Here is a 22,403-nt window from a genome sequence, read left to right as displayed (position 1 = left end):
CAGCCAAGCCCCCAAGTCAGTGAGGGTCAGAAAGACTAAGGAAGAGTTTTCAATCCCCTCCGCATGCTTGCCACATTCACCCTGGCCCTCCCACTCCATTCCATCCCCACCCCTGATACTAATGGGACAAAACCCCTGGAGTTGGCCCACCCTTCCATGGATCCCAAAGTGACAAACCAGAGGCCCCCACCCCAGTCCCTGCCCCTACCCCAGTTCCTGCCCCATCTCCCAACTACTGCTAAAGAAAGGAGGTACTGACCTGACTGTTCTGGAATTCTCACCATCAGATCTGAAAGAGAAACAGAGAAAAAAAACCAACAACAGTCAGTAGATGCTCTACTCCTTTCCTCCCTGTGCTCTACATAGTGGCCTTGACCCCTCCTACGCATCATGAAAATGAGGGGTGGGGCATTTCATGCAAAGAGAATAGCCAGTGCAGAGGCCATGAGATGGAGGAGGGGCTGGCCAGTTGTTGGGATAAGGAGGAGGAATGTGTGGCAAGGAAGGAGTGAGTGAGGGGAAGAGCGGTTGGAGGTGAAGTCAAGGAAGTGCCAGAGACCAACAATGTTCTAGCCTACTGGGTCATGGTGAGGAGCCTTCCTTGGAGTGGCTGCGGGCAGGGGCAGAGTCCGAGGTTTAAATCCAGAGAGATGGAGCCTCAGATACTGGCTATGCCATTTACCAGCCCTGTGACCTGGGCAAATTACCTCCCTGCTTGGAATCTGAGCCTCAGTCTCCCCACTTGTAACATGAGGCCAATCCCCGCAGGGCTGGTAGGATGATTAAGCCCTTTGGAACCCAGCAGACAAATGCCAGGTATTATTAACAACACAGAAAAGGCTTTGCCAATTGCCTGGTCCAACCTGCTTATTTTCCGGATGAAGAAAATGAGGCTGAGAGGGTGAGTGAGTCAGCTGCTGGGCTCCTTTCTACTACACTGGTCTGCCTTCTTCATTGTGAGGCCCCCTCAGAGGCAAAGGAAGGACAAGAGAAGAGAATAGCATTGGGGACAGCTTTGAGGGGACTGAGAGAATGAGTGAAATTAGAACCACACCCCTCTGGCTATTCCTCCCTAAAAGAAGGTGTGTGTGTGTGTGTGTGTGTGTGTGTGTGTGTGTGTGTATGTGTGTGTAGGGGAGGGACACTGGGGCTGTCATTAGGGGTGGGGTAGAGAAGGAAGAAGAACCAGGGTGCTAGGAAGAAGTGGGGAGAGTGTGTGAAGTGACTTCCTTGTCCCCTGTCTGTCCTCTTCCTCCTTTTCTCCCCTCCCTCCCCACCCCCACCCCTACCCCGGAGGAGACAGAGATGAACACATCACAGGCTCTGTCCTCAGGTGAAAGAACCAAAAGCGAGAAGCAACCATAGTGAGGACCCGAGTCAGGGGAGAGCCATCTATACTGAGTGCAAAGTGAGAGGGACATGTGGGGAAGGGAGATGGAGCTCAGCGTGAGTATCTGCTGGAAGAGTGAATGGAGCACCCACCGGCAGGTAGGGCAGGCAAGCATCTGGTTGCAGGAGCACAGACAGTGGGTGAGGCCAGTGCTTCCAGTTCTGCTACTTACTAGCCATATAATCCCGGGGAAGGCACTGTCCGATGTCCCGCCTCAGCTTTCTCACTTGTAAAATGACATGACAGGGGAAGGGAGGCGGGCAGGAGGGTGGGGTGGCTGTGAGGTTCAGCCTGGCACAGTAGACAACAGTAGGTCCAATCTTTAGCCTCTGCAGCCCCCTAAAGGGACAGAGGATTAGGGCCACGGAGCACCTTTTCACATTTATTAAAACTTCCATCTCACCCTGCCACAACAAGATTGCGTCTGAGGCCTGGCTCAATCCTTTGCAGGTATCGGGTTGGATGGGCCTAATTCAATGACTCCCCAACTGTCGACAGAATGGAGGCTAAGCCCCTCAGTGTCTCTACCTAATATGAACCCTCTGCTCCGGGCAGGCTAGTCTCCTTGCCACTCCACCCCAAAATCTCCAGCATACACATATTCAATCTACTATATACCAGGCCTCGAGTCAGGAATACAAGCCCTCAAGTTGCTCACAGACTGGCCCCCTGCCTCAATCTACTTTAGGGCATAAGCCACATATATAGTCAACTGCACTGAAATGTGGACAATCACTGGGCACCTACTATGTACCAGGCAAGGTGGCGGGCTCTTTTGACACATGGCCTCCTTTGATCCTGCAAAGTGGGAATTACTCATCCACTTTTAAGATGATGAAACTGAGACTCACAGAATTTGAAATGAGTTGCCCCATAGCACACAAGTAGGGGGGCCTGGCCTGGACCCCAGAGTTCTCAAAAGGCTTGGCTATACTAACTCCCATCCTCAAGAGTGATGCTCAATAAACAGTAACTGACTGAAGTCTATGAGTATAGTGACCATACTTTTTGAACCTTAAGAAAGTGAAGTCGCTCAGTCGTGTCTGATTCTTGGTGACCCCATGGACTGTAGCCTGCCAGGTTCCTCCATCCATGGGATTTTCCAGGCAAGAATACTGGAGTGGGTTGCCATTTCCTTCTCCAGGGGATCTTCCAGATCCAGGGATCAAACCCAGGTCTCCCACATTACAGGCAGACTCTTGACCATCTGAGTCACCAGGGAATCCCTACTGAACCTAAAACTCAGGCATGTAATGAGACCAAGGATTTTGACCTTGCTGCTTCCAGGTACAAGGGGCAATCAGGCAGATGGAAGAATAAATAGCAAAATATTGACAGTCTTGAACCTTTGGGGGATGTATAGGGACAGCAGGGCAGAATAACTGAAAAGAATATAAGCCTTTGAAATGCCATACTGGGGTTTCTGCTCTCGTCTCTTGGATCCCCTGACTCTCATCTTGCTCCTCCAAGTCATCTATAAAAAGTACCTGGGGAAGAAATAAGGTGCCTCTCTTCCAACAACCCACAATTATATAAACAAGGCTGTCCTCTGAAAGCTATGAGAAATGCATCAGAAACCAGATATGCAGTTACCTGAAAAAGAGAGATGGTTTCTTCACAGCATTTGGGCAACATATCTACAAGATCAGTTGTCCAACAGAAAGGAGATTGGACACAAAGAGAAGGTACATATTTTTAAAGGAGACTTGAGGAGCTACTATGTACAGCGCTCCTCTCAGAAGCGTCCTGAGAAGAAAGGGGTGTGCCCTGGTCCAGAGAAGCATCTCTAAAAGCTAAGAACCCGGCCTGGCACAGACAGCGACCTCAACTCCCAAACATCAACTTGCCTAATTGCAAGTCTCTTCAATGGACAACCACCTTCTCTCACTGGCTGCCAAAGGAACATCTCTCAAGCACAAATCATGCATGTGTGCTAAGTTGCTTCAGTCATGTCCGACTCTTTGCGACCCCATGGACCGTTGACTGCCAGGATCCTCCGTCCATTGGATTCTCCAGGCAAGAAGACTGCAGTGGATTGACATGCCCTCCTCCAGGGGATCTTCCCAACCCAGGGGTTGAACCCAAGTTTCTTATGTCTCCTGCATTGGCAGGGGGGTTCTTTACCACTAGGGCCACCTGGGAAGCCCAGTTTTCTTTGGTTGTATAATCAACTCTTCCCAAACTCTGTGAGAAGTGCATTTCTCCTCTCAATGTAATCTGACACATCCCATAATCCATCACACTTTTTTTTTCCTTTGAGACATCGTCCTCACTGCGGTCCAGACTGATTGCTCTCCAGGCCTGCACAAAGTTGCCCTAAGATCTCCTCCATCACTTTGGGATTCCCTTCAATTCTCTTCTGTGTTAATTTTCTGCTTCCTCAATTTCTTGGCCTTTTTTTTCTGAGTTTATGCTTGCATTTTACTGGAGCACACTCTCCAGTGCTTCCTGAGAAAGGAGACCTAGGACATAAAAATCTTTAGATCTCCTGTTTGAAAATGTCTTTATTATGCTCTCACCCTTGATTGATAATTCAACTCTGTACAGGCTTCTAGGTTGGAAATTATGGTCCTTCAGAATTTTGAGAATGCTGCTCCATTGTCTCCCAGCTTCCAGTGCCGCTATTGAGAAGTTCAATACCATTCTTTTTCCTGATCCTTAGTGTATGATATGTTTTTTCTCTGGAAGTTTTTAGTTGCTATTGCTGTTCAGTTGCTTAGTCGTGTTGGAATCTTTGTGACCCCATGGGCTGCAGCATGCCAGGCTTCCCTGTCCTTCACCATCTCCTGGAATTAGCTCAAACTCATGTCCATTGAGTTGGTGACATCATCGAACCATCTCACCCTCTGCTGCCCCTTTCTCCTTTTGCCCTCAATCTTTCCCAGCATCAGGGTCTATTCCAATGAGTTGGCTCTTTGTATCAGGTGGCCAAAGTATTGGAGTTTCAGCATCAGTCCTTCCAATTAATATTCAGGGTTGATTTCCTTTAGGATTGACTAGTTTGATCTCCTTGCTGTCCAAGGGACACTTGGAGTCCCTTGGAAACTTTCAGAATCTTCTCTTTACTCTGCTATTCCAAAATTGTGCAGCAGTGTACCTTGGTGGGAGTCTTTTTAGCATTTATTTTGCTGGTTACTCGGTGGGATTTTCATTCCTTCGGCTCTGAGACAAGTTCTTTGATCCTTTCCTTCCTGCTGTTTCCTCCATACTCTATTTATTTCTAGAACTCTTATTGTTGGATGTTGGAGTTCCTCAGCTGATCTTCCCATGCTCTCATCTTTTCCGTTGTCCATCTCTTTGTCCTGTTTTCCTGCTTCCTAGGATACTTCCTCAACTTTTATTTTCTAATCCTTTGGCTGAAATTTTGAGTTGGCTCTCGTTATCTTAAATTTCCCAGGTGTCTTCTCCTCCCTTCATTACCTCTGCTCCAAGTTTTTTTGGTTTGTTTACTTTTTGGGTCATTCTTTCAGGTTGATGGTCTTCCTCAAATAGCTTTGTACTACCTGATCATCTCTGGCTACCTAAGCCTTTTTTTTTTAATGTCAGTTATATTAAGGTTTAATTTACATTAAAATGAAATATACCTATTTTAAGGGTCCTCAGCTGGTGAGACCTGGTGATAAGTTCCCATGACACTAACAATCTCTGTGTGTAGGTGGAGCTGGCCAGGTGATGGGCTTCACTACAGAGTTAATGGACTAAGAGCCTATTCTTTGGATGGAAGAATCCCAAATGTCATCTTTAAGAGGCCTTTGTCTAGGCCTTTCAGTTTCCCCAGAGAAGAATCCTTTTCTCTTGTGTGCTCCTGACTTTGGTGTCCTGAAGTAGGTAAATGGAAAGAGGTTGGGGTGCCACTGTTTGGGGGTGCAGGTCACTTTGCTTGCAGCCCTGTTTCACCCCATCCTCCACTGTGCCTGGTGTCCCCAAGCCCAGAGGCTCATAACTTCAATTTTGCCAAAGAATCACCCTCCATCTGCAGAGATGGAGCCAGTGGAGGCAGGGGGTGTCCCTGACTGAATGGGGTTGGGGAGGAGCCAACAAGGTCTGTTCACAGTCTTTCAATATTCTCCCTGTTTTTGGTTCTATGCCTCATCCTACTTTCCATGTTTCATGGTACCTCTGATACCCAAGCATTTCTGGGGCTCGTTGTGTGGAATAGTTTACTTCTGGTCAGCATCCCAGGCCTCATGTTTCTACCTTTTTTATTTCTTTACTCATATTTCAGTGGAATTTGTGAAAGCAGCACGGATAAATAAGTTTATTCAACTTGTTGTATTTAACAGGAAGTTCCCGTTCTTCTTCCAGCCAACTCTTATTCATCCTCCGTGACTCATTTAGGCAAGACCTTCTCCAGGAAGCTTATCTTAATATCCCCTCCTGGATGAGGAACCCCTCCTCTGTTCTCCCACAGGATCCTTTTCTTGACTCTATCACAGCCCTGATCGAACTGTTTTGACAGTGTCCGTTTCCAAGCCTGGCTCTCCTTGCATACTGGGATCTCCTGGCAGTCTGAGCCGTGTCTTAGTCATGCCTGTGCCCCAGTTCCCAGGGTCTGATCCACAGGGGTACACAGTAAATATGTGAGGATGGAATGAATGAATAAATGAATGACTATAAGTATGAATCAGACCTAGCCAGAGGGACCATCTAGAAAGGGAAATAAGCTGAATACAATTGTTCCTATACAAGACCAGTTCCCTAAAAGCTCTAAGTTCCCTAAAAACTGTTATGTGCAAAGATGCCTACTGCAGCATGATTTAAACCAGTGAAAAAAACAGGCCCAGTGTCTATGCCCTGCACTGAGAGGATGGTTAAGTACATTATGGTATATTGGTTGCCATTAAAAATGACGCTTCTAAAGAATATGCAATTACATGGGGGAAATGTTCAAATGAACAAAGCAAGAAAAAATTGCACCTGCTGTATTATTTCAACCATATGAAAAGAATGCAGAGAATAAGGGAAATACATCAAATGTTCAGAGTAGCTGCCTCTGTGTGTTGTAATTATGGATGATGTTTTTCTCCTCTACTTTGCTAAATTTTCAAATGGAAGAATGCATTAAATGTATAATCTTTTTTAAATTTACTAAGAAATGAAGATAAGAATCCTGAGATACTCATGAATAAAATATTGTGAAGAGGACCCAGGAAGGCTTTGGCCTTCACTGACCAGAGACACAGAAGGCCCAGTCCCTGCCCCCACTGCAAAGCAGGACCTAGTTCAGGAAGCCAAAGGAGGAGGATCATGGAGTTCAGCTTATTACAAATTGCAATATCATAAGCTGTACTGGGAAACAGATGTTACTACACTGGATATCACACTTTAGAGGCCCCTTTCTGTGAGGTAAACGGTCTGTGGGGCAAGGGAATATGCCCATTAGGATCTCTGGCCTTTTTCTTCTAGACTTTACTCAGGTACTCAGAACCCAGAATTCCATCTATATTTCTTGAGCTGAGTTGCAGGAATTGTGTGGTCTTATTATTCAGGTTCATCAGGTCCATTGAGTGGCCAATGGGAAAGGAAAACAGTCAGGGCTTAGATGTGGGCTGGGATATCCATATACATCTCAAGGTTCCAGATGAGGTACAGGTGGTGAGAGAAGGGGAAAGGGCCAATGGCCTCAACTGGTACCTTGTATGGGCCACATAAACAGAAGCGGGCAAGTCCATAGGTCCCTAGGCCTCAACGTTGGTAGAAGGGCCTAGCTTTGAGTCTTAGACAGATCTGGGTTCAAATCTATTTATTTGCTGTACAACCATGGGTGAATCCATTCCCCTCTCTGAACCTCAGCTTCCTCAACTATAAAATAGGTATACTAATTCCAATCTCAGAGAGTTGTTGCAAGGCTTACTGGGGGCACAATGGCTTAGAGGTTATGAGTACAGGTTTTGTGGTCAGACAGGTCAAGGTTTGAATCCTAGCTCTGCCCCTCCTAACTATATGATTTACATCTCTAAGACACAGTTTGTTTATCAATATGATAAAGATAATAACAGTACTGATAAAGTTGTTGGAAGGATTGTGGTTGCAATGAATACATAATAACATTAGAAAATGCTCAAATGAGAAAAGGTCGCTTAATAATGGGCATGCAAAGATTGTCTACAGTAGGGCTGACTGGGCCTTCTGCACCCCCATCCTCCTGACCAGCTTTATTTTTCTCCATAGCACTTACCACTATTTGACATGTTTTGTATCTTCTTGTCTGTTTCTTTTCTGTCTCCACCCCCTACATTCACACACTAGAACGTGAGCTCCGCAGGGCAGAAATCTGTTTTGTTCACTGTTTCCAAGTGCCTGAAACAGTGAGAGAGTGAAGATGTTCCTCAATAGTCGAGTAGATATCCGCCATGTAGACATGGGTATAAGGTATTCTCAGCTAAGAGAACAGCCAGAATACAGGCAGGGAACCACAAAGCAGTCCACTTTGCCAAGTTCGGTACAGTTTGAATGCAGGGTGAGGAAGGGAGCAGAGTGGTTACAAAGATGAGTGGGACTGTGGCCTGACCCAAAGGAGCACGTGAGAGCTTTCCTAGACCACAAATGGTGTGAAAACCAACTTGTCACAGCCAGGAAGTAGAAAAGCACTAGCAGAGAGACAAAGATGCCTTCCAAGTTCAACTGTCATCTAAATCATGATGATGTGGAAGGCCAAAGTGAAAACATTTTGAAAGATAGTTCAGGTGGAGGGAAGACTCCTTTCTAAGGGGCAATCTGAGCCAGGAATCAGACGTAGAAAAGACAAATAGGCAAGGATAGAAGTCATATGGAGGAGATAATAGTGATATGCAAGAAAATCTTGTAAGATTACTTAAAGAGAATAACAATTAGATGAACCTCAGGGCAAATCAGAAACCTTGCTGGATAGCATTTTTAGCAATGGATCCACATGACACTGGATGGATCCGTGTGATCCACAGGCCAAAATGGTGGTGTGGAAACAAAATGAAAGCCATGGTGTTTCAGTTGCCAGTTATCTTTCTGTTGATGATTACTCTTCCTCTAGTCATTTGTTACCACTACTCACTGAAAAGTCCTGAAATGACAATGATGATGATGATAAAGATTGCTATGTACTTCAAAGGAAATATTTGCCTATCGCTATTCAAATTTCTTCTTCAGAAAATAAAGAGGCAAGTATCACTTTACATTTTTTATTTTAAAGAAAAAAAGACAAAAAAAAGAAAGAAAAAAAGACAGGCAGAGACTACAACAAAAACAGCACTGAACAAGAGTGTGAACTTCATTGTATAATTGCAGGGGAGCCCCTGGGGCTCGGCCTAAGGAGTGACAAGGGCAAATGCTGCCTTTCTAACCTCCCTCTCCTTTCAATCACTGAAGCAGGCTTTATTTGGTCTTTAGCATTTCTGCCTTCTAATAATCCAAAAAGGATAAAGTGATTATTAAGCACCTATAATGGCCCAGGACTTGTGTTATCTTCATAACAGCTGTGCAAGTTCATTATTATTCTTCTGATTGTATAGGTGTGAAAACTGGGGCTCAGAGCAGTAATGTGATTTACCTAGAGTCACACAAATAATAATAAGTAGTGGAGTCGAGATTCAAGTCTATGTTTGTCTGATTCCAAAACCAGTGCTTTTCATTGCTACAGCTGTGGCTTCCTTCTGTCATGCCAGAGCTAGGTAGCACTTCGTCTTCCCCAGCTTGGCCTCTCTCCCTCATCTGGCTCTGATACCCCCTCCATACATTGAGCATTCAGGGGGTGCTTCTGAAAGAGACAATACTTCAAGGATGGAAGGGGGCACCCAAAAGGGAAGGTGGGGTTAGGCACAGGTACTGCAGCCCAAAGAAGCTTAGCACTATGACAAAAAGAGAGAGAGAATGAAAATGAAACTGGCTCTCCAGCCCTCCCTTCTTCCTTCCCTCTGCTGGAGGCAGAAGGACGGAGGTTCAGCCATGATGGGAAAGAAAGTGGGTGGAAGGGAGGGCAGTGAGAGCAGCCTGCTATTGCAGAAGTCTCAGCTCAGCCTCAAAGCCCCCTCCTGTGCATTTGGGGCCTATTGCTGGCCCACCTGCTCCCACTGCCTAAGCAAAGGAGGCCAGGCTGTTCTCCAAGCACCCACCCAATCCTGCCAAAGCACAGCTCACAGCAGACTCAGACCCCCTTAAGTCACAGTAAGGGCATCCTGAGAGGTGGAGGGACTGGCCTGGGGGTTCAGAGGGAGGCAGTGGCAGGGTGGGGGTCAGAACCCACATCTCCAGCCCCTTGGTGGAGGGCTCTCTTGACTGCAAGGTCTAGACGGCAGAGGTTGAGGAAAAGGAGCTCAGGAGACTGCCACAGGAATGCTCATGACAGGTCTAGAGCCAGAGGCAACACATGCCAAAATGAGGCTTACAGAGTTGGGTATTTTGGGGGTTGACTAAGTATTTTCCATCTCAATCTGGATTGAGAAAGCAAAACAACCATATTTAAAAGTCGCATTAGCCTTAGTTTGCACCTCAAAAGCATAAATCTTTATCTCTTTCTTCTGTCAGGACCCTGCTAAAAAGAATGAGAAGGAATAAAATAAGGTATGAAATCATAACAGTGAAGAGGATGGAAGAAGGTGATATCAATAGGTGAGGGATTTCAACAAATTTCTGGGAGCAAAAAACAAAGAGGAGAGTGTTTATAGTTGAAGGAGAGCCAGCAACACCACTCAGGGGGTTGCAGCCGGAGAGGGAGTCAATCAGGCCAGCAGAGGCCCAGAGAGAACCCAAACTCGAAGATGGTAGGTATGAAGGAGAGTAGGTGTGATTGGGGGCTGAAAATGGGGGCATAAACTGAAGGTAAATACATGAAATCCTCCCCCATGCCCTCCCCCAAACTCCCAGATCCAAAACACAAGCTGCTGGGCATTCATCCCTAGGTAAAATATCAGAGAACTCCTGGTTAAAGGAATTAGACTCTGTGGTATTACTTAGGCACCTAGTGGCATGTTGTTGCTCCCAGAATAAAGTGCTTTACATTCTGGCATTTGGAGGTCACCCATTACAGCTGTCAGCTCCTGGTGGCTCACCTAAAATAAAGTCGGGGAGTGAACAAGACAGTTGGATACACAGACATCTCACTCAGCTTTGTATCAACTCATTCGCAAACTATAAAATAGAAACTATGAGAGAAAAGGTAAGCAGCCTAGAAGATCAATCCAGGAAGTTCAACATCCAACTAACAGACACTTCAGAAAGAGAAAATGGAGAAAATGAAGAGGAGAAAACTACCAAATAAATTATGTAAGAAAAGACAAGGTGCAGCAAGTTGAAAGGGCTCACTGAGTACCAGGTAGCATGAATGAAAAACAGACCTTGAGCTGAGTGTTGGTTACACTGGCTTGGCTTGCAAAAAAACTGACCAAGCTATTCATTTGTGATATGAGCACTTTTCTGTATACATATATTTCAGTAAGAAGTTAAAAAAAAAAAAAACCTCCTAAAAAATCTGCAAGTAAAATGTCCACAGAAGATGTGCTATGATTATCCTATGGTTTCAAGGAACCCCATACAACAGTAAGTTTAAGTAAGCACATAAATAAATAGACTTATAAAGTGGAAAATCCCAGTCCAGATATGAAACAATGTAAAAAGTGGCACGACTTCGAGCAATTCATAGCGCATAAGAAAGGAAAATTCATTTGATCTTGATGCTAGGAAAATTTTCCTAGGAGTACAGAAGTTGGAACAGTGGACCCATGAGAAGTGAGGTGTAATTATAGTACACTATTTGACCCTGCAATGAATAATATGACATAGTGATAATCACATAAACACAGTGTATTGGTGGTCAACTTTTAAAGTTCATCTGTCCAGAAAAGCACTGAAGACATAATTACTGTTATAGAATAGAATGCAAATGTAATCAATCTTGCTGGATGTGAAAGTACAGAATACAGAAAGTGGGAGGTAGAAAGATAGAGGAGAGATGGAGGGAAGAATGGGGCACTAATAGGTCTATCTTATAAACTGAGTGGTCAAGAGATACTGTGGCAAAATGATGGAACAAGAAATAAGTCTAAATTGTACCTAACAAAGTTACAAAGGTAACTAATAGAGGACCAAAATAGTAATATGACTATTAAAGTTTGGGAGGGGGAGATAAAAGTCAGATGTTGTAAATAAGCTAAATCCTCACTTGTCATAGTAGTTCAGTCATGTCTGACTCTTTGTGACCCCATGGACTACAGCACACCAGACTTGCCTGTCCATCACCAACTCCCAGAGCTTTCTCAAACACATGTCCATCGAGTCAGTGATGTCATCCAAGGAAGAAGTCAGTAGATGATATGATGTTTGAAGTTGATAAATGAAGAAATTAGCATCAAAGCATGTTTATTTAGAGATATGAAGTTACCACCAGAAAACCTGAATGGTAGAAGTGGTCACCTCTGGGGGTTGGGTCCTTGGTGACTCAACAGTAAAGAATTTGCCTGCAATGCAAGAGACCTAGGTTCAGTCCCTGGGTCGGGAAGATCCTCTGGAGAAGGGAATGGCAACCCACTCCAGTATCCTTGCCTGGAGAAGTCCATGGACAGAGGAGACTGGAGGGCTATAGTCCATGGGGCACAAAGAGCTGGACATGACTGAGTGACTAACACTTCTACTCAGGAGGTTGGGAAGTGGGGGACAGGGAGACATTGGTTTTTTACTATATATGTCCTTGTGTACTATCTGCCCTTTAAAAATTACGTATATGGGGCTTCTCTAATGGCTCAGTGGTAAAGAATCCATCTACCAATACAGGAGACATGGGTTCGATCCCTGATCTGGGAAGATTCCACATGCTGTAGGGCAACTAAACCTGTGGGCCAGAACTACTGAGTCCATGTGTGGCAACTACTGAAGCCCTAGAGCCTGTGCTCCACAGCAAGAGAAGCCACTGCAATAAGAAATCTGCACACCACAACTAGTCCCCCACGTGCCTCAACTAGAGAAAAGCCTACAAAGCAATGAAGACCCAGCACAGCTGTGAATAAATAAATATAATTTTAAAATTGTGTATATGTCCTGCTTTGATTTAATTTTTAAAAAACAAGTCCCTCTTCTTTCTTTGGACTGCAGTCTCCCACACAGTCCATACAAAGTGGTGAGGTTGATGACTCAAGGTGATGTGAGGTCTTGTTCTCCAAAATCTATGCTTCTTTCTAGAGCAGAAGCAAGACAGGTGAGTGAAAGACTGATTCTTTCCTAACTAACCCCTCAACTCCTCACAGTATCACAATCATCCTTTACAGATGCCTTCTCAGTTGCCCCAGCCTGCACCACCCTCTGGTCTCCTTCAAATCCCACCATCACTAGTCCAGCCTCGCCAGTCTTCCATTCATTCAACTGTTTACAACCATTAGTTATTTATACCTGCCTGAGTCATAAAGGATTTGAGGTGGCTTACTCTAATAACACAGATAAGGAAAGAATAAAAATTGAACTAGAAAATAAGAACTCAGAAAAAGAGATCAACAAAGATGCTAGAGTTGTACTTCAAATTAACTGGTAGCTGAGGCAGAAAGCAAGATAAAATGAGCCATGACAGCCTCATATTAGGAAGGAGGAAATACAGCCATTTTCAGGGGAAGCAAACCTTTGCCAAGCACTGAATTCTTCAAGTCATTGTCCATGGGAGATTTCATGAGGGAAAAGGAAATGACTGTTTTTGATTTGTTTCGGTTTAGTTTTGTTAAACTTTAAGTTGTCCTATTTGAATGATTTGCTCTCCAGGTATTTGGATGACATATCTCCTATAAAAACTGAAGAATCTTAAGTAATATCATGATTATGAAATGAAGTATATATGAGCATGTTTTGGCATAATCGAGAATTATGTCATTGGTTTTCTTCCCCTGGAAATGACTATTTATTGAGCACATACAAGTATCAGGGAATGCCATTCAAATGATCTTGGTCAATCCTGAGAGATGGGCATTGTCATCTCATTTTCCATATGAGGAAACTATAGGTCAGAGAAGGTGAAATGACCCCAACCCAGTTGGTTGGGGCAGAGCCGAGATTCAAACTTAGGTCCGCCTGTCTCCAAAGCTCGTTCTTGGTTTTTTTTTCCACTTTATTTATTTTTTAATTGAAGGATAATTGTTTTACAGAATTTTGATGTTTTCTGTCAAACCAAAGCTCATTCTTTATGTTTCATACCGGGGGGGGGCCTCAAAACCAAGGCCCCCAAGGCTAGAGATACCCTGCCCAAGGCAATGGGGACACAGTGGTGACACAGGCCAATCCTAGTCCATTAAAACAGAGAAGGGGGGATTACAGGCCTTGCTGCCAAGCCAGAAACTGCCTCTGAGCTGCCTCAGTCACATTAAATGAGGACTTCCAAATCAGAAAGAAGGTTGGGCCTAGTGCTTCTAGAAGGAAACCACAGACCCCAGCTATAAATCTAACCAATCTGACTTCTGAGGGGCTGAACCAGAGCACAGGGTCTGTCTCCCACTGAAGCAAGAGATCCTTTATTCAGGTGATGGCATCATCTTTATTGCTTCCTCCCCAAACAAATCACCCAGCCCCCTGGAGGCCCGGCTTTCTCATCTGCGGGACAAAGATAATGATCCCTACCACCTTCACGGGATTTCAAGGCAGAAAATAGCACATTTAAGGAATGATGTTTTAAACACTGGCATTAACACTAGAGTGGCATTTCTAATCAGAGCTCTTCTGCTCACACACATGGAGTGGCCTCCTATTAAGTCCTTTCTCTCTCTGTCAGCCTCAGTCTTCTCATCTGTAAAATGAACAGCCTGAGCTGAGTGATTCCGATATTATTAAAACCCTGCTGGTCATGAATGGCTTAAACTCTCCTATGTCACAGCATTTATCAAGGTGCTGTCACTGTCTTTCTCCCCCAGTAGATTATCTCTACTCCTACCACCCAAGTTCCCAAGTTCAGGCCTTGTCACCTCTCATCTAGCCTGTCACAGCAGCCTTATCACTGGACGCCCTCTAGTCTACCTCTCAAAGTGCAGAGATCTGGCAGAGCTCTCTTCAAAACACGGCTCTCAACAGCCACCCCATACTCTGCAATACACACCTCTTCCCTCAGCTTAGAACTCCATGTTGGCTCCCAATTCCTAACAATAAAGTTCCTCATGCTGCTACTCAAGTGTCCTCCAGATCTGGGCCAGCCAAGTCATCAGACTCTTCTCTGGATCTTCCCAGTTTGGCTCTAGGTTGTACTGACCTGGTAAATGTGCTCCCCTCCCCACCTCCATATACCCTGCTGGGCCTCTGCCTTAACCACCCTTTGGCTCCCAATTCCCACTGACTGAGATGCCATCCTGCTTCACCCAGGTAACCCCTGCACATCCTCCAAGCCTCAGAGCAGGCATCAGGAAACCCTCTCCATCAGTCTGGGTAGATGTCCCTCCTTTTGGGCACCCATGGCCTCCTGTGTTCCCCTCTGGCATAGCACACAAGACCCACATTACACTTGTCTTTTCCACCCGACTGTGAGCTCCCTGAAGCCAAGAAGAGTATACTATCCATGATGGAATTCCCTTGCTTGCAACAGCACAAGCTGTGGCATATCCCTGGTGTATAATATTCACTGGACGGCCCTCTCCTTCTCTCAGAAATGTGGTGAGCTCCCCCATGGCCTCTCCCCATGCCTTTCCATGGCACAGAATTTTGCAAAGTTATTATTATTAATAATAAAAATGCCTATGGCTGAGTAAACACACACTCTTTGCTGAACACTTCTGTATCTGTCATCTCACTGAATTCTCACAACAATCACAAAATGGGTCATTTATGAATTGCCTAGCATAGCAGGTGTACAGTTGTGACAGATGCCTCCCAGTTTTATAAAGGAATTTGAGGGAAGGAAGAAATTATGCACTATTTTTTTAGCACAGATACAATGACAATAATTTTAAAGTGGTTCTATAGAGGAAAATATAGGTTTTCTTCAGGTGAATACACTAAACTGCATCTGGAATCCATCAGGAAATTACAAGCCTCATCCAGATATGCAGTCTTATTATCCCTTAATATATATATATACACACACACATACACACACACACATACACATATATATCACAGCTACAAATACATTTGACATTAGTGAAATATATATATATATACATACAAACATATACATATACACACACATACACATATATATCACAGTTACAAATACATTTGACATTAGTAAAATGGTACATATCAGGTGATGATTGTGATAAATTTCCCTCTAAGATGTTAGAGGAATCATCCTGATCTGTCATGTAGCCCTTGGTGGTCATCTTTGTTTTGAAAAGGATATGATGAGACAATCTTGGCTGGGTTGTTTTGTTTGCAACACTCCACCTCTAGAGGGCAGGGCAGGCTCACATATTATTTTCCATCCTTATTCCTCAGTTTTCCATCCTGATCAGGACCTTGCTGAGTGTGCTAGACAGTCAGGAAACTTTCTGGTACATTTTTGTGGGGCAGGAGGCCAGGGGCAATGGGAATCTCACCCATCAGAAAATACAGTTTTATCCCCATTTACTACTTGAGAAAAAGAAGGCTCTGAAAGTTAAGTGACTTTCCTTAAGTCACGTGAAGTCCTCATTCCCACAACACCACATTTTCTAAATTCAAAGGTCCCAGGGAACTTCAGCTCTTAAGTGCTTAAGAACAGGCACCCTGGGACTTCCCTGATGGTCCAGTGTCTAAGACTCTGTTTTCCCAATGCAGGGGGCACGGATTCAACCCCCGGTTGAGGAACTAACATCCTACATGCCACACGGTGTGGCCAAAAAAAAAACCAAAAACCTAAAAACAAACCAAAAAAACCCAAACAATAAAACAGGCATCTTTGCATGAGTGCTTTTCAACATGGATGCCTGGAGAGAGACCCAATACTACAAGGAAGTGAGGGTAACTGGCAAATGATCTTGCCCTAAATGGCTTACTGCAAAAGAGGAATAAGTCATTTACTCACCATTCTTCCCTGTGACCAGTGTTGATTCTTCTGCCAGGGAACATAGCAGAGAATGAGCTAGAAGGTCTGTCTTATCCTGACTCTAAGACACTGTGCCCAGCCCAGGGTCAGAGCCCAATAAAGATTTGATGACTAAATAAGTAACTTCGCACTGGATGAGGCAGATGGTACATAGTCCTATACAGGCCTCTTTGCTCCTTTCAGGACAGAAGGTCTCACATTGAGGGAGAAGACCATGGTATGACACAGCCATGGTATGGGAAGGACAGGTAATGGTGAGCAGATTGGCTTAAATGTCTCTAAAGTCTCATCTGACTCCGCTACCCCGACATCCTATGAACTGGGAAATTGGTAAGGGGAAAGAACACAGAGGGCAGAGGCCAAACAGCTCCAGGGAGTGTGAGGAAAAAGCCACACAGGAGCCAAGAGAACTCTGGAGTTGAGTCATCTCTCTCTACAGGAGTCCTGAAAGGAAGAACACCTTAGCCACCCCTGGCTGTTAGTGTCCCAGGACTTAACCTGATATCCATTTGTCTGCTCAGCATTTACTGAGCAGCTACTATGTGGTCCGCCATGCATTTCCAAGCTTCTAGCTCCTTCAGTTATACCCACAACACCTAGCAGAGGGACTGACACAACATACATGTGATATATATCTATGAAATCTCAATCTGAAGGAGCTCTCAAGCTAGTAGAGATGATACAAGATATAAACAAATAAACAGATAAAGAAAGACAAAGTGCTCATTTCAAGGGTCAGGGATAGATCAGTGAACAAACGTGGGAGAGGTGACAGCAGCGGAGTGCAGCCTGGGCACTGGATGGAACAGCCCGGGAGAAGGGAACAGCATGAGCAAAGACCCAGAGGCTTGGACTTCCCTGGTGGTCCAGTGGTTAAGACTCTGCACTTCCAATGCAGGGGAGTCTCGGGTTCTATCCCTGGTTGGAGAACTAAGCTCCTGCATGCTGCAGGTGTGGCCAAAATAATAATAACAAAGACTCAGAGGCTCTCAGGGGGCTGAGTGCGCTGACAATGGGGCACACAGGCCAGGCTGGCTGTAACAGTCTGTGTGAGGGGGACTATAAAAAGATGAGAGGAGAAAGGTAAGATCCTAAAGGGCCCATGCATGGCAAGCAGAGCTGTCTGAAACCTTCTCCTAAAGGCCAGGACAGCAGGAAACTGCTGGAGCCCCACAGAAAGCTTGGTCTGACTACCTCATCAGGGGCCCAAGGGAACAAGAGCAGGAGGGCATCGATTAGGAGTCTGTGGTCAAAATCCAAGAGGCTACCAGGAGAGGGAGCTTGACTCAAGCAGCCCAGGAGCTCTGCGGGTAGAAGCCCAGAGCTACAGCCAGAACATGTTAAACCATCTTCATGCTCACCTGCAGGAGGCAATGGTAGACCAAAGACTCAGTAGCCAGATAGTTCTGGGCCCCATGCAGTTGTGTAACCTTGGGGAGGTCACCGTACCTCTCTGATCTCCCATTTCCCTGTCTGAAAAATGAGGATAACACGAACACCCACCTGGCACAGACTGTGAATGAGATAAGCAGCAGCACGGAATGGTGGGTGAGAATGATGTGGATAGACTCTCGAGTCCAGCCACCCAGACTCCTAGCTCCTTCTTAGTTCTGTCATATATGCACTGAGTGACCTTGGGGAAGTGATCCAACCTTTCTGGGCCTCAATTTCCTCATCTGTGAAGTGGACTTAATAACAGTATCTATCAATAATACATCAAGGGATTCGTGTGGTGATCAAATGAATTAATATACGGAAAGCACTTGGAACAAACAGTGCTTGGCATACAGTAAATGCAGGTTAAAACAATGTTGGCTACTGTTACATAAAACCACACAGGGTGGTGCCTGGCACATGGAATTGAGGCTCACTCAGCACATGTGTGGCCCCTTCTCCATGTCCCAGGCCTCTTCTGTGCTCCCAGAAAATTCAGAGGCCATGTGAGGCAGAGGTGGGACAGATGAAAGAGTAGCAGAGGGCAAGCCTGGATTTGGTCTTCTTCCCCTTACCCATCCACCCAACACCAGGTGATATCCACTCTCTTCAAAGCTCCCTCTGCCCCAGGTCCTAGCCTCCACTCCTCACTGCCTGTGCTACTCATTTTGTCCTAAGCACCGGCACTATGATGGGTCAGGTCTGGTCCCCTGTGTCTTTGGCCAGGGGAGGGGGTGGGGGGATCTCAAGAACAGAGAATGTGGTGTTTGCTCAGCCTGGAGGCCCCTCCTGCTCTCTGCACACAGCCAAGAAATGTTTGTGGATGACAACAGCCCCATTCTCGCCCCAGATCTAGACAGAGAAGCAAGATTCCTCTAATTCTCATTCAATTCGACATTATCATTGCCTCCCACACAACTATATTGCTCCCAACACAGTGGCGGGGAAAGAAATGGTATTCCCTCCTGAGAAGAAGGAGAGGACCCCCCCTGGGAAAAGTGCCCAAGACCCCAAAGGAGACAGACTTCCCTAGGACCCCTCCCTGGGCTCCCTCCCTCCCCCCCCAGCATCCACATCCCCTGCGGGGAGCACATTGTCAATCCACTGCACACAGGAGACGCCACAGCAGTGCCTAAACCAGCACTGCCCTGGCTGACAAGAACACCAGGCTGGCCCTGCTGTCTGCTGTCCCCCAGTGCAAGCCAGCTTGCTGGGTGGGCAGGGTGGGGGGGGCAGAGGATGGAGAGTTACCACCAAACAGGCTTCAGCCCACCACTGCCTACGGCAAAGCCAGAGCTGGGCCCAGGCAAAAAGAGTGGGAAATGCAGCTCTCTTCAGCGTGGAGGATTCAGCAGTGGCCCCCAGCACGGCTGTAAATCATTCCAGGTGCCAGGATGGCAAGGGGGCCCAGGCCATGATCGACAACAAAAACAGAGATCTTCTCTAATCATGACGGGGGTGGGGGGGAAGGGTGGCAATTCCAGGGGGAAAGACCTGAGCGTGGTGGATATCAGCAGCTGCTGAACAGACAGACAAACAAAAGCAAGCAAAGACTTCACATACAAAGGCCCAGAGGCCAGAAGGAGGTCGGGCCTTCTCATGCGCTATGCTGCACTAGGAAGGCCACACCCAGAGCACAGCAGAAGGCAGACTGGCATCTGGGAACCCGTCCAGAAGAGACAGTGCGGGAGGGTGTGGGGATCCTGGGGGGATGACATGGGTGGGGGTGGACATAACAGCTGCTATCAACTGCAGTAGAGGACAAGTTCCCAGGCTTGGGAGTCTGCCTCGTGGCTCTGTGACCTCTGGAGTGTTGCTTCACTTCTCTGAGCCCTCGGTTTCTTTGGCTGGAAAACGTGGGTTGTGGTGACATATGCACAGGGTAGCTGGGAGGACTGAATATGCCCCTGGGCAAGGGGCCCTTCCATGCTGGGCCCAGGCCCCTCTCTCTCCTCTTTCTCCACCAGAGGGAGCAGGGGGACCAGGAGCACCCCGCTTGTACCAGCTCTACCTAGCCTCCCCCAGTGCTGCAGCCTCTGCTGCTCAACTCCCACCCTGCCTGCCCTGGCTTCCAGCAGCAGCCTCTCACCCACTCCTTACAAACCCAGAGGAGGCCTGGCAGGGGAGTAGCTTGCAGCAGCTGTGGCGACGACAACGGCTACTGCATCAACAGGCCCTCCTGTCACCTGGCCGAGAGGGAGGGAGGGAGAGTGGAAAGGAGGGAGACAAGGCCTTCTGCCCTCCCCCATCAACTCCCTCTCTCATCACTCATTCCAGAGCCATCTCCCCCTGCTCGAATCCTCCAGAGACCTCAGACTCTCTTGGCCTCTTCCAGTTTGTGACCTGGTCAGGTCTTGAGGCTCCAGAAAGCTCCAGTGGAAAAATAACAGGCCTTGGAGACAGGCGGACTCGGGTTATAGCCCTAGCTCTATTAAGAACTGGCAGTGTAACCTTGAGCAAGGTCCCTTCATTTTTTGGAGCCTCAGTTTCCCCATCTCTAAAATGGAGCTGCTAGTGCTCACTGCACAGGGTCTGTTGCGAGGACCAAAAGAGGTAATAATGGATGTGCAAATATTTATGGTTAGGAGAAATTTGAAGTACCATCTAAAATTCCCTTATTAACCCATTAGGAAATGTGAAGCAACAAACACAAATGTGTTTCACAAAATGTGAAATCCAACGAACAGCCTGGAGGCTACACAGAGGGAAGGACTGAGAGGCAAGCCTGCCCAGATGGCAGAAGCCCAGAGCTCAAGAGCAAACAGGCTTCCAAACCCACATCTGCAGGGTGGAGAATAGGAGGGGAACTGAATCCTAGAATTGGGGAAAGCCTTGGTCATTTCACAGGGCTTTCCACCAGTTCAGGAATTATGTTTTCTCTAGCCCTTCCTGATCCCCTTGAGGCAGTCCACTGCATCACCAGACCAGGTTGGAAAGTTCTTCCTGATTTATCCCCAATTTTCCCATTGCTCCTGGTTCTGCTACCTGGAGCACACATAACGAGGCTGCCTCCCCTGTCACAGGCTTGACCACTCTGGAAGTCTTCCGCAGGCAGGCTCAGGGACCACAATGCCCATCTAGTCTCCCTGTGCCCTCACCCTACCACGGTCCTCTCCTGAAAGGGTCTTGCTTGGTTGACCTGGCCCCTCCCTCCAGTGTGGGGCCCCAAGCTGCACACAGTCAGTCCTCCTGGAATGGGCTCCAAGCAGTCCCCCCTCCCCTCCCCCAGGCAGAAGAGCCCGTCTCCCTCTGGGGCAGCCCACACCAAACCTCAGCTGAGGGTGCACTGCAGTGAAGCCCAGCCGAGTCCTTGAGCTGCAGCTGCTGCTCCTGGGGCCCAGCCATCTCAACCCAGCACCCCAGCCTGCTGCCTCACCACGGGGGAGTTGCAGAGAGCTGTCTCCCGGCAGATTTCCTGAGGCAGAAGGCTTCCCCACCCCCAGCCCAGCCTCCAAGAGACACTCCGCTGGTTGTGGCACATGGTAGGACCAGCTGAGCCGTGAGAGGAGGAGGAAAGCTGTCCATTTGCTAGAGGACTTCAGACTTGGTCTGTAGTGGTGACTGGATTAGTCACAGAACCATCAAATCTAAGCTGGAGGGGCCATTCAAGAGCATTCAAGGCAGATCCTGCCTTTTATAAAGATATAGGGGAACTGATGCCCTGAGAGAGGAAGGGACTCAGTCAAGGTCACAAAGCCAATCTGCAGCAGAGCTGGAAGGGGAACCTGGGTTTTCTAACTCCCAGTTCAGTATTCTTTCCAGTCCAGCAGAAGAAAAATCAGGGAGCCTTTAAGGCTGCCCTGTGATCCTGCACACCCTTGGCTCCTTCAGCTTGACATTTATCCCAACCAGCTCACCATGATATCTGCATGGAGAAATGGACCCAGCCCATGCCCCACCAACCCAAGAGATGTTGCCAAGGTGTCCCAAATAAGCAGACACACGACCCCAGCACAGACACTGGCACTGATCCAACAAGAGGGAAGATCTGTAGACTTCCTTTGCTGGTATGCTCTTCAATTGGGCGGTGTTTTTCTTAAGGGTGGAGAGGGGGTGGTCTTTGAGGAACTAGCCAAGGGCCGGGCCTCCATCTTTGCTCCCCTGGCCAGGATGTGCTGCAGTTCCCCCTCAGAGGGACGTCTCAGCCTCTAGCTGCCATTCTGGTCCCCACCTGCCTCTCTGGGAAAGGATGGAGCTGAGGCTGCCAGAGGAGAAAAGATCAGGCCTGCGCTCAGGACCTGCAGAGGAGACCCGAATGGTGGGGGGAGTCGCGGCCGGGGGTGGGGGGGGGAGGGCTTTCGTTACCCTGCGGCTGTGAGCTGACATCGTGACAGACAATAAATATCCCAACCGGCACATCCAAATAGAATAAATAAAGAAATGAAAAGCCATCCTCTGGCAAGGATACAGGGAGGGGGTGAAGAAGTGGATGGGGTGAGGACTGCTCCAAGCTCTCACTGGCCACGGTTTTGAGAAATAAGGGATGCCTGCACTCATCGGGCCAACCCACTCTGGGGTAGCTAGAGAAGGGGTATCGGCTGCCTGAGGGGGCGCCCAGCTTTTCCCGACAGGTTGGGACAGGAGAAGACACGGAATCAGGCACTGGCTTCTTACTTTACTAGCCGT

General features: G+C 47.1%; 1 protein-coding gene across 3 annotated transcripts in view; it reads right to left on the bottom strand.

The window, feature by feature from the left end:
• IQSEC2 (IQ motif and Sec7 domain ArfGEF 2) overlaps positions 1–22,403 on the bottom strand; it is a 76,808-nt gene that overhangs the window by 53,405 nt on the left and 1,000 nt on the right. For all 3 annotated transcript variants that reach the window (XM_065915735.1, XM_065915730.1, XM_065915731.1), the window contains exon 2: positions 260–289. In XM_065915735.1, the coding sequence (XP_065771807.1) occupies positions 260–289 (30 nt within the window). The remainder of the gene's footprint in view (positions 1–259; positions 290–22,403) is intronic.

The sequence above is a fragment of the Muntiacus reevesi genome, chromosome X (assembly GCF_963930625.1).
Source record: "Muntiacus reevesi chromosome X, mMunRee1.1, whole genome shotgun sequence".
In the NCBI taxonomy this organism is placed as follows: domain Eukaryota; kingdom Metazoa; phylum Chordata; class Mammalia; order Artiodactyla; family Cervidae; genus Muntiacus; species Muntiacus reevesi.
This window is presented reverse-complemented; position numbering and strand designations above follow the sequence as displayed.